At 45.8% G+C, this 12,336-nt stretch overlaps 1 protein-coding gene across 4 annotated transcripts in view; it reads left to right on the top strand.

The window, feature by feature from the left end:
• The first annotated feature begins 834 nt into the window (after positions 1 to 834).
• The window catches only part of sash1a (SAM and SH3 domain containing 1a), a 70,164-nt gene continuing 58,662 nt past the window's right edge, over positions 835 to 12,336 (top strand). For 2 of the 4 annotated variants that reach the window (XM_037244012.1, XM_037244011.1), the window contains exon 1: positions 843 to 2,035. In XM_037244012.1, the coding sequence (XP_037099907.1) occupies positions 1,538 to 2,035 (498 nt within the window). In that variant the 5' untranslated portion in view covers positions 843 to 1,537. Of the gene's footprint in view, positions 2,036 to 12,336 lie in introns of all 4 variants that reach the window. The other 2 variants (XM_037244014.1, XM_037244010.1) reach the window with 2 other exon arrangements.

Below are 12,336 nucleotides of genomic sequence, written 5' to 3'. Positions count from 1 at the left end.
CACAGTGAATGCCAAATACGCTTTTTCAGATAGATTCTGAGATGACCGGCTCGGTTTTCAACCTGAAGTCAGGCAAACAAAAAAATGCTGGTCTGACAATATCACCCCCCAAAATATTTTCTTACGGTCTGCTTTAAACACATTTAAACATAAAAAGGCATCTGAAGGATAAACCATTGCCAGACCAGTAAATGCATTAATTAACATGAATCAAAATTTCCTTAGAAAATTTAACATTCCATCTCTGATGATGTTTCTGACATTCCTCCTGTTTGATATTCTTGCCCGCAAGTCTGCGAGTAGCATGATTGTTCCCTGTCATGTTCTTTAACTCGCATCCTGCTAAGAGCCGAGACAATCGCTGTTGCGTCAAACTGATCCCTAACAAGCTGTCAGCTCAAATTCCATAAAGCACGCATCAGCACTCGCCAACTTGGTGTCCGTTTAGACACACGAGACAGTTCTTGCTCAAACATCGCACACTTTTTGGAACCGCGTTCGGATTCATGATGAGATTGCCGAGCGGCGTTGCCAGACAGGTGAACTTGACTTGCTCTGAGATATTTGCAACAATATTTACACACTCATCATTGTTTTTTCCATTATCAAAAGATAGCACACAATGCCCTGCTATTTCTCTTTTTTTTTTTTTTATACTTAAAACAGTACCACTGCGCATTATCAATTTCAAACTCAACTCCCGACAATCATGACACCGCTTGTGTGCAGTTCCTCTTGTCGCCTTAAGGGGGAGCGCTAAGGTGCTGGAGACACGAGCTTGTAATGTAGTACGTAATGTTTGAATGAGTGAGTGAGTGAGCGTCGACGGACACTCGAGAGGGTGAGAGAGAGACGGAGACAAAATCACAGCAAACAGTGCACCGATGACGTGAAGTCCACGGATGGAATACTGGCTTGCAAATCCTTTGAGGAGCTCCCACGCAACTTTGCGCAAGTTGTGTGAGCGCGTCACGATCCGTGTCTTTCTTTGAAGGGGGGGGGCGTGGACGTCGGAGGAGCTGCAGCGTGCAACCAGCCAGCCAGTCAGTCATTCAGGCATGCATGTTGCCTCTTGGCAGCACTATCAGCTTGGAGTGTGAGTGACGTGCGCGCCGGAGGAGCGCGCTTGGACGGATCTCGGTTGCTCACTGCAAATCCACGTTTGTGATGTGTTGCGCGCGGGTGCCTTTTTTTTTTAGTGTCACGAAAACCGGTCGTGCGAGTATTTTCAACCTGTGTTTTGGAAATATTTCGCCCTTTATTGTGAACGTCGGGGATGGCCCTTTGGATTCCGAAGTGAGGATCTATCGCGTGTCAACACTGGCAGGTGTTGCGTTCACAAGGACTTTAACCAACTCGGCGTGGACGGATTACAGCGGCTATTGGCTTTTTTTCCCCCTCACGGAAATGTGTTCACTTGTGTTTTAATCTACTAAAGGGGGGGGTGGAGAGATCTCACGATGCGTTCTAGGCGCCGGGCTGGAAAGTGAGCGTCACTTTTATCTCCTTATTGCCTGCAGGCAAAAACGACAAAACCATGACAAGCAACGGACCTGTGATCGTCTACGAGTGGCTGAAGACGCTGCAGTTGGCCCAGTACGTGGAAGCATTCGTGGATAATGGCTATGACGACCTGGAGGTATGCAAGCAGATCGGCGACCCGGACCTGGACGCTATCGGCGTTTACGTCGCGCACCACCGCCACCGGATCCACGACGCGGTGCGGCGTCTCAAGGAGGAAGCGAGAGACGCGGCGAGCGGGCTGTACTTCACCCTGGAGCCCATGCCGCCTTCTGCGGATGTCTACACCGGCCACATGGTGGACCAGTACGAGTCGAAGCTGCGCGCATCCAAGTCGTGGACCGAGCCGGCGCGCGGTGTGGGGTACATGGGCGCGCACAAGAACCTGACCCTGGGCAGCAGCAGCAACAGGAGGGAGGTGGTCATCTACCCCAAGCTCAAACTCAAGATTATGATCCGGGATAAACTCATCAGGGACGGCATCAATCTGGCCAGGACGCCCTACTCCAATAAGGTAGGAGGGATGAGAACCCCCGCTGACACTTAACAACACAAATGCATCAAACGTCAACGCAATTATAGAAAGCATCACTATAAAATACAATTACAACATAACGGTCAATTTGCATTTTATAACATGCAAACACTCAAGAGATTTGCTTTGACAAGTTTTCCCATTCAACAAGACGATGATAAAAATGCTGACGTCATTGAGGGCAAGTGTACTGAGCTCTGTGAGGACGAATTTGAAAGCTCATCAAGAAACAGTCCAGTCGCTAATACAGTTTCAAGTTTGGGTGTGCACTATAGAGGATATGCACTGACGTCACAGATCGGGGCGGCCATTATTGTTTGGGTGGCAAAAGCCTCGTCCGCTTCCACTGGACCCGTGAGGATGGCGGCCTAGGTGGGTGTTGTGAGTGAATATTTCGTCCAGTTGGACCAAGAAAGCCACAATAGATACATTGAACATTTGAAAAAATATAACATTCGTGTTGATCCATTGTGGAAACCAAGCAAGAACACCACCAGCTCAAGCGTAGCAGGAGCTGGGACAGCAAGCGTTTGGTCCTCTGATAAGGCGACTTTTCCGCCAGTAACATATCCAGACATTTACAACAATTTGATAGATTGTTCAAGTCCATATACCAAGGAAGACCTACAAGGGTTTGCAACGATATCGCTACCTGACTGCTGGTTATGTCCATTCCATTGAGTCACAGCCAGTGGAGCGAAACGGAGAAGATGCCAGCCATGGCAGTACATAATATAATAATAACATATTATAATTGTAGATATGTGAACATTTTAATGATTAGAAACTAGCAATTGGACAAACATACTGTAATGAAGCTGTGTAATTATGCATTCCTTAGGTCATGGCCGAGTAGCAGCAAGAAAAAGGGAAAATCCGAGCAATACCTCACAGATGAATGTTGACGTCAATAAAACAAAATTACGTACCTCCCACAAAGTGATCTGAGCAGATGTAAGAATAAATAGTTGGCTTCCAAAGGTTGGAGCTGCTGCGGCCATGTTCCGCCCTACGAAGCGCCGCCACCCAGCTATCCTTTCTGGTCTGGTCCGCAGGGAACCGATATAACTTCTTGGTATCGCTTTTTTGGAAGCGATAGGCACACCCTATGGCACAACAACTCTTCACCATTGTTTAAGTTGCCTACGTAACAACTCTGCCACGATCTGCCACCGATAAAATGCTAAAAATGCTCCAGTACCAGCCTTGGCCCTATTAGCACCCGCCGCTTTTTGCCATCCAAACAAACCGTCGGCCGGTCTGTGACGTCATGTGCTTATCCCTTATTGATTCGGAAGGTGCTGGGCAGATTTGATTGACATGGCAACACATAGCGACTGAAATCCGATTGGACAATCTAATTGCTGCAAGTGCTGGAATGTTTTGGCCTGTAGAGAAGACATAGGCTTGAAATAAATGTCAGCGCGTTGAAGTGGCGCCGCCACACTGTCAGCCTGTCACCGTGACCAATGGGGAAGCAGTCGGTGCGGATCAATAAGCACGCGGTGGATCTCCCAAGGAGCTTTCATCATGCCTATGATTTCCTACGAGGGAAAAGGGGCCGAGCAAAGATGCAGACGGTCCCAACCAATTTGATTGTAAATTGCGAGCTCCGAGTTGTGATCTTAAGTGTCTGAATAAAGCAGCCAGTATTCGCTGACAAAGATGCCCTTTCAGTTCCACGTCTCCAGGCCTTAGCGGTGCTTTTGTCTTGCCCTGGCTCTAAAAGTGGTTGATTTACAACCAAACTCCAATTGCAGTCCGTGTAACCGGACTCCGGCTACAAGCGAGGTCAGAGCATAGTTGCTCGTGGCCTCGGCGCCTCTCAAAGAGCCCAAAAAAGTTGAATCCTTTTTTTTTTTTTGAAGACGGCATTCATTTAGAGCGAAGCTTTGGCATTGGGCCTCGAGGGAGGTCAAGGTTTTGAATTGGCTCCAGTCCAGTGCTCCCCCCCAAAGTGGGAAAGATAGTCGTGACCAGCTGATGGAGCTCTGACCAACTGGCTTGTGATTGGTCTGGAGATAAGATGAGATACACCCCCCCCCCTTATCCTTTTCACAGTGGGCAATTACAGGACACACCATGTCAGTCACAAGGGACATCCGTTGTATAGCATGACCGCGTCCCCGCATCTTCCTCTAAAGCTGGCTCGTCTTTGTCATGCTAAAATACCCAAAACAAAACCGATTCCCTCCCTTGTGAGACAAGCCATTACCAAACAATTCAGCCAAAGAGCTCAACTGGGGAAAATAAATACGCGCAATCCTTATCAAGACCGCCGAGAGCACTTGTTTGCGAGCGAGGATGATTTCTTCAGGTGTAAATAAACACTTTCGAGATATGTCGTTGCCGCCGCGATCGAATGTTGGCGATGCCACGCAGACAGGTTGAGTCATGCAAAGCCGTTATTGTTAGCAGCGGCGGCGGGAAGTGGACGCCGGGCAGGGCCATTGTTTGGGAAGAAGCAGAAGAGTCCTTTCGCCTGTTTTGCATAGCCAATTTCCGTCCATTCAAGCAGACGACGTCCAGCATTGTGCCGACGGCGGTGACGGATGATGATGATGAGACTGAGGTGGCTGTCTGGCGCTTGTAAATAGATGAGCACCTTGTCCTTTATTGTGCTGACGCGCTCCGGCTGCCGATAAGCTGGCGAACGCTTCGTGTGGCCGTGAAGGAAGGTTGGCCTTTATGTGACCCAAACACACGACGTTGATCTCAAGGAAAAGCTGACTTTTCTTCTTCTGCCGAGCCTCATTGAAAAAAAAAAAGGGTTCCTGGATGAACGCTGTTATACGCATGCCGGGCCAGTAGGTGGCGATGTTGCAGAAAAGGCTTGCAATTTAACCAAGCACGAAATTAAGACTTTATTGAATACGGCATCGTTCTTTTTTTCTTTTCGTTGAGCCTCGGGCTCAGCTGGACCTCTGCCAAGACGTTTAGTGTGATGTCATCCGTTTCACCTTCAAACACTTTTTTTAAAAAGCATTTGACATGCTGAAGGGAAAGTCATCTTTTGCAAATCGAGTATGTCCTGTTGCTACAGTTGAGCATTCCGGTGAAGCGTTAAATTTAGCTTCAAAGATTTGGCAAATATTCCTCGCCGTACATAGACAGCTGACATTTGGCCGATAGGAAGGAGGGGAAGATGGGAAAACAGTTGAAAACAGCCTCGCTGTTGCCCCCCCCTTCCCCATTCCAACATTTTGCTGAAAGCACTGTTTGCCTAGTCTTTATTAAAGCGTATGTAAAGGCACCTTTAACATGTTTTAAAAACCACTCCGAATGTTCGATTATACTCACCTGTATCCAAATAATATTATAGAATTTGAAATAAAATTGCATTCGTGAGCCAAACGCAGTCAATTTGTGTGTATTTCTCAATCTTTCCTGCCCCTGTCATGAACCGCGCCATTCTGGATCACATGGTACCGTGACGTAGATGATCGGACTCCCCCCATTGTTTACCGATTGATAGCGCGAAGATCCATACAATTTCCTGGTGTTTTGTCTCCAATAGAATAGAATAGAATAGATAGAATAGATCTTTATTTGTCATTGTCACATGTACAACGAAATTTAAAAAGTGCCAACCGATCCGCGCATGCGATAAAAAATAAATAGAATAAATAGAATATAAAGATAAAAAAACCAAGATAAAAACCCACAGAAGAACATACACAGACATAATCATTTACGTTTAGCTGCATTCAATGTGACTACCGCTGTAGGGTAAAAACTGTTTGCGAATACTTCACATATAAGCATAATAGAGACAACAGAGCCACCCCAAGTTCACCCCCCCCCTCGAAAGTGCCAAGACAGAGCCGTGCAATTGCCAAAAGGGAGATTCTTGGGGCATGAAAATGTTACCTTTATGTTATTTGAAAAATAAAAAAGTTTAGGCTTATAACGAGAGGGGAAACTTCGGTAGTAACATACTGTGTGCAAAGGGAAAATAAGAATTAGCACACCAAAGTAATAATCGTTCATGGGTTTTCTCCAGTCCTAAAAATTAATTTTCCTACTGTTTTCTACCCTATAAAAATATGTTGCCGTATATATTATTAAAAGAAATTTTCTTTGCAACTTTCCTAGAATTTATTAAATTGGACAACCAAAACAATATCAGTATATAGCCATTGATTTTCTCCCGATCCGGCTGTACCTTCCGCGCCTTCGTTTTGCGATGCTTCAGTCGCTGGGGTACTTCTCACTGGTTCAAATTGGTAGCCTTGTACCCCAAGAAAGAAATCATACTCTTCTTCATTTTTGTCAGAAGGTGAAGAATCATCTGAGGGAGATTCGTCAGACGACATCGCTTCCACTTCTGTATCTGCCATTATGCTTACATGGGCTAAGTAACTCGGCAACGCTCGGCCTCCTATAATCTACGTCACAGTCACTTCGGCAATTTCAGGGATGAACTTCAACGATCACATACAAACCGTTGATTTTTCATCGATTACTCCTCAATTCGCAATCTTATTCAAAAATTGACAACAGTTTCCAAAAATACAAGTGCATCTTTATCAAATACATTTTGGGACCCCATAGTGTCTTTACATGCCCTTTAAGTGTTTCATAAACGTACGCAAGTCATAAAAAATAGCCCTTGAGGACCCCCCTCCCCTTCTCTGTTATACTGCACAAATGGAGAAAGTCAATTAGCATAGTGACCTTTTTTTTCCAGGAAATTAATGCTTAAAAACTCACTCTGGTGTCCAAGGCAGATTATTATGTTTTTTGTTTTTTTTGGACCACTAGGTTTCAGATTTCTTAAAAGCCTTTTGTGAGGCATTAATGACGTGTGCTCGACCGTGTTAAGAACTTTGTCCACGGCTAATACGATGAACTTTAAACCCTAACCTTATGCTTGGTGCTTGATCATGCATGTTAGCTGAAATGCTCCTCGGAAAGTGAAAAGAAATGTTGAAAAAGTAACAAATATTTTATGGCTGTAAAATGAGGCTCATGTGGATTCACTTTTTTTTTTTCATACCGACAGTTTGTTTTCCGCCCGAAGAAGCAAATCATCTCTAGGGAGCGTTTCAAAATGTGGGAAAAATTTCAATATTATGTGTTTGCAGCTGGCTTGCTCCACTCAAAAAAAAAAAAAACACGGGGTGAGAGGTGCTTGCTCTGTTTTTCACATGATCAGGTAACTTGGGAGTTTGCGGACATGTGAATCCAGTTAGTGTGTGTGTGTGGGGGGGGGGGGGGGGGGGGGGGGTGACAGTTCACAGGCCTCACGTTTACAATTCGCCCTGCGTTCTCCTGTTTCAGCCATACGAGTCCAACGTGATAACCGTTTCAGGAATCGTGCAGATTTCTACCCACGGCCGCAATGGACTTTCAAAAATACAAAACCTGATTTTTCCAAAACCCAGCCGCCAAAGCCACTTTCACTTAACTTTGATAAGCGGTTCAGTCATTAGCCTTACAAAAACACCATCAAATTTCGTAGACACGTGACCTGTTTCCTCAGTCGCGCCGCAAATGAAGCAGGCCAGCAGGCCAGGGAGACGTTAGCTTAGCGCAGTGATTCCGTTTTCCGCTGTTTGCAGAGGAACACGTCCTGATCGCACACGTTCGTGACAGATGCATTATCAGAGCTATTCTAGGCCAAGGCTCCCAGACAGCCTGTCTACAGAACCACATCGTGTGTGTGTGTTTGTGTATGTGTGTCTTTGTGCTACATTTAAAAAAAAAAAAGCTAATGAATAGCTTGCACTTTGTTGTTGTGCAGCGCTGTTAGCCGTAAATAGTTAATTTTGCTTTACAGGTCATGTCGATGCCCCCTCCCCCCCTAAACTCATAACATTGGTTTTATACGGCACTTAAAATATTCATACATGTGAACCTCAGGCTACTGCGTGTTCACCAACCACAAACCCCAATGGAAAAATGGGCTCCATGTTAGCAGAAACAATATTTACTCTCACCAAGAAAATGTCGCTTTAGTGGTACGATAATATGCTGGGGAGGTTTGTCTGCCGGTCTGCAAAATGTTCCAGTTGAGATTTGCAGAGTGTTTTATAATTTTTAGAATTGTAAGGCGGGGATTGGGCTGGTGAGTGACGTGGATGCCGATGAACGAGAACGCCGCGTCGGTTGTCGTGAGTGACACTAACAGTTATTCAATTAATCATCCCAGTACTAATCGGGTCAAAAGCTTCTGTTCAAATTGTCATCTCTGGTTTTTGTTTGGTTTTTGCCGTCGACCTTGAACATGTTGGCAAACCAAGACGTTGCCGCCCCAAAGGGAGCCAAAGTGACAAGCGAGCAGGTGCGAGCATCTGCCACTGTCACAATGCAGATTGCAGACACGCTGGCGAACGCTTTCAGTCTTTCCCACTCACTCGCCGTGCTCATTACTCTGATTACACCGGAGAATTAGCTTTCATAAATAGAAACTGATTTTCTTTTTTTTTTTTTTTACTGTATTCACTATTCTGAGGCGCCTTGAGGGGTCTCGTGACCTCAAGTGTGGTCATAATTGCCTCTGAGTCCCGCATAGCTCCAAGCAGGGGAGGTCACACACGCACAAAAGTACTGCAGGTGTTTGGATCAAACAGTCGCCATGGCAACTGTAGATATTTAAACAACAAAAGCGGTTGCTGTATTGGCATTAAAAAAATACAGTACAAGCTCTCGTGAGTTGATTAAACTGAATTCAAAGATTTGACACTGCTGAGTTGTATTTAACATAATACTTGGCTCACATTTTCCTTATTTTTTTTAATTTTCTGTTCCCGGAGCTCTTTCAGCCATTACACATATAAATGCTCTCCACGTGTAAGCTCCCTTTTCATAAGCGCAACGTTGGCCTTCTGAAACAAAACAAAAACCTGACTAAGCACATTGGACGCATTTCCTTCTGGAGGGAGTAATCCTCTTTTTCCAGAGGAAGATGACATCGACATGGAGCGCTCACGGCATTTCCCAAAACTGCGTAAATCACAACTGCTTCCTGGAATGTTTGTATCGGAATTTTGTGGACGTATAGTTGGATCTAACAAGTGATTCTAATTATTTGCATGTAGCTACAGTGCGGCTCATGTCAGTCCGTTGATGGTAAACCATCAAAATAAAACATTTTAATCATTGTAACGATGCAAAAAAAACTAGTGGACTACCCACAGTAATTTGATTGTTTCTGTTTCTTATCGATTCACACTTGTGGGGCCCTTTATGGCCCACGTGCTTTAGGTTGTCCACCCCTTACTTAAACCAGGCCAGTGTGTCATGAGTGAGCGACAGACACGGAGCGCCAGTTTGATGACAGTCTCATCTGGCTTGCAAGGCATGCCAACACTCAACACTTCCTCCCCGAAGCCTAATTGGCCCGTTCCCAAGGTATGAGGGCGGAGCCTGGTTGAAAACTTTGATCCAGGAGACCACACCGGTGTCGACGTTGCAACCTGAAGGCTTTTACCGTCAGTGTTGCTGGCGGAGGATTAAGTTGTACGCAACCTGCTGAGTGTCTGCCCGCCACTCCCCGCCACCAGCCCGCCCGCCCGCCATCTTGCCTCTGGCTCTGCATACCTGAATGCGGATTCTAATTGTCTGGCAGTTTGCATTCCCCCAAAACGCCCATGTAGGCCGACAATTGCACGTGCCGTCATATAAATGCCAATATTCCATATTTTTTTAAGTTTCTCTCCGCGCAAAACTACCCGGTTAGAAAAAAAAAAAAAAGTCTTAGCTATTTTGATAGCAAACTTAAATCAACAAAAAAACTACCCCAACTGTCCGACACACCATTAGCCGATCCATCTCGTCACCCGCACTCGTGAAGGTCAAAGTTCATGGCGCTAATTGATGCAGTTTGACCCCAGTGACGGAAATGAGCTGAGTGCGCCGAGCACAACATCGGGAACGGCGTACTGGGGGGGGGGGGGGGTTAGCGTCCCTGCGGCTTCTGCCCAGACACGTCTGGTCAAGCTGCAACATGCACTATTATGTTCTTATGAACTTGGACTACCAAGGACTAGTTCAAGACGTCCTGCCCTTAGGAGATAGAAAGAGGGCGGACTATATTTAGACGCGACGCTTTCCAGCTCAGTTCATGATCTTGATTGGCCGAGAGATCGTCTTTTCTTGCGCTTCACTTGGTCGTCCGTCCATCAACCCCGAAGAACCTGCAATTGTCATGTCAGCAAAATCTGCAAGTGCCAAACCAAGCCTTGTTTACTTTAACAGCACATCACCATTTTGAATTTGGTGTCTTCTGTGTTTGACTTTGCTGGTCACGATCACGGGGGAACATTTTTTAAGGTTTTCTTTGACCTGATGTGACTTTACCTTACGCAAGCGCTCCACTGAGCTCAAGTTCTAATGATCAGTTTACTTTAAGAGGATTTTGCCCTAAAGTGCTTACTCATTTCTACGTGAGGAAATGTTTGCACAATGGAGTCTTTTTATGACTAGTTTTACTAGTTTCAGGACTTGCTGCAAGCGGAGTTTCTAGCAAATGTGATTGCATAATTTTGTTTTCTGCTTTAATGCGTGATGTCACTATTCATCCACTGCCTCCCTTGCAACATTTGTTGTATGGCTTTAAATCAGGGGTCACCAACCTTTCTTAAACCGAGAGCTACTTCCTGGATACTGATTAAGGCAAAGGACTACCAGTTTGACACACACTTCTGAAATAGCCAATTTGCTCAATTTAGCTTTCACTATGTGTTATTATTGTCATTTCCAGTTCACATGTAAGTGTGATTTTAACAAGAATAGCAAAAATACAGTCAAACCTCGGTTTTCGACCACAATCCGTTCCAGAAGGCGGTTCGAGAAGCGAATCGGTTGAATTCCGAATCTATTTTTCCCATTACAAATAATAGAAAAAAATTTAGTCCGTTCCAAGACTAAAAAAAAAACGCCTTTTATTAAGCATTTTTTCATTTGCGCATTTTTGTCCGATCGCGCAACCGTAGCGCACCGCCGAACGCGCAACCGTAGCGCGTCGCCCACCGCGCAACTGCACCGCGCTGGTCGCCTTATTGTGACAGAGCCGTCGCTGAAATTTAGAAAATATTTTTAAAGTCCTGATGTACTTTCCAGAATTTAAGTGGACCCAAGTGCACAGGGAGCATAATTTTGTCCGATCGCGCAACTGCAGCGCACCGCCGAACGCGCAGCCGTAGCGCGTCGCCGACCGCGCAACTGCACCGTGCTGGTCGCATTATTGTGACAGAGCCGTCGCTGAAATTTAGAAAATATTTTTAAAGTCCTGATGTACTTTCCAAAATTTAAGTGCGCAGGGAGCTTAATTTGGTCCGATCGCGCAACCACAGCGCGCCGGCCGGGCGCTCAGTCGCATTGCTTTAAGAGCGTCTTTGTGTTTTAGGATGGCTTTACTGCTCCCACTTGCTTTCTTTGGAAGCATGATTAGGGGTTAATACAATCCTCAAAGTAACGAAAATACAATAACTACAGAGTCAGTCGGCATCCGGGCCGCGCGGTCGGGTTTTCTCTGGTCCTCCCGGCTCATCACGCGAGGTTTGACCTCCGAATTTTGTTCAACAACCGAAGCAAAAAAATCTAGAATTTTTTGTTCAAATTACGATTTGTTCGAGAACCGGGACGTTCGGAAACCGAAGTTTGACTGTAAAATAAATAGATGCAGCTCACAGACAAGTGCCGCTATTTGAGCTAATTTTAGAACAGTCCTGCGGGCGACTCATGCGGTCCTCACGGGCGACCTGGTGCCCGCGGGCACCGTGTTGGTGACCCCTGCTTTAAATCATCGGCTCATTTCACGTTGCATTTGACGGACCTTCATGTCCTGCCAGTCCTTGTTGTGGTTTTTGGAATCCAACGTTTGGCACCTGCGCTTGCCCTAGTAAGGTATTCTCATGACGTTTGTATTTCAAAGAAATTTCTCCACATCACATCAGTAAAGCCCGTTATTGAAAATTCATTAATAGGCGGCCCTTTTGAAATCCACGCTGGAACTAAAGAAATGTCCGTTTTGAGGCGCGGCCGTTCTGTTAATCTGCTAAATCTCATCTTTTCCGGCGTGAATCCGGGCGTCCTAAACTGCAGAGGCGCACAAAAGCTTGAAACAATAAACTGGTTTACTGACAGCTCGCCGGCCGGAGCTGAGTGAGCGAGACGAGGCGGGGGTCATGCATCTGGAATTTTTTTTTTTTGTCTGTGCTCCGCCAAACATCCTCGCCCAGTTTCACTTCATGCTCGCTCACTCACTGGAAAGACAGGCTGGTGAACAAACAAACACACTGGCAGGCCTGTCCAGCCAAGGAGAGACTGGCGGA

The sequence above is a fragment of the Syngnathus acus genome, chromosome 24 (assembly GCF_901709675.1).
Source record: "Syngnathus acus chromosome 24, fSynAcu1.2, whole genome shotgun sequence".
In the NCBI taxonomy this organism is placed as follows: domain Eukaryota; kingdom Metazoa; phylum Chordata; class Actinopteri; order Syngnathiformes; family Syngnathidae; genus Syngnathus; species Syngnathus acus.
The sequence above is the reverse complement of the archived record's forward strand: the minus strand, read 5'-3'. Positions and strand labels throughout refer to the sequence as shown.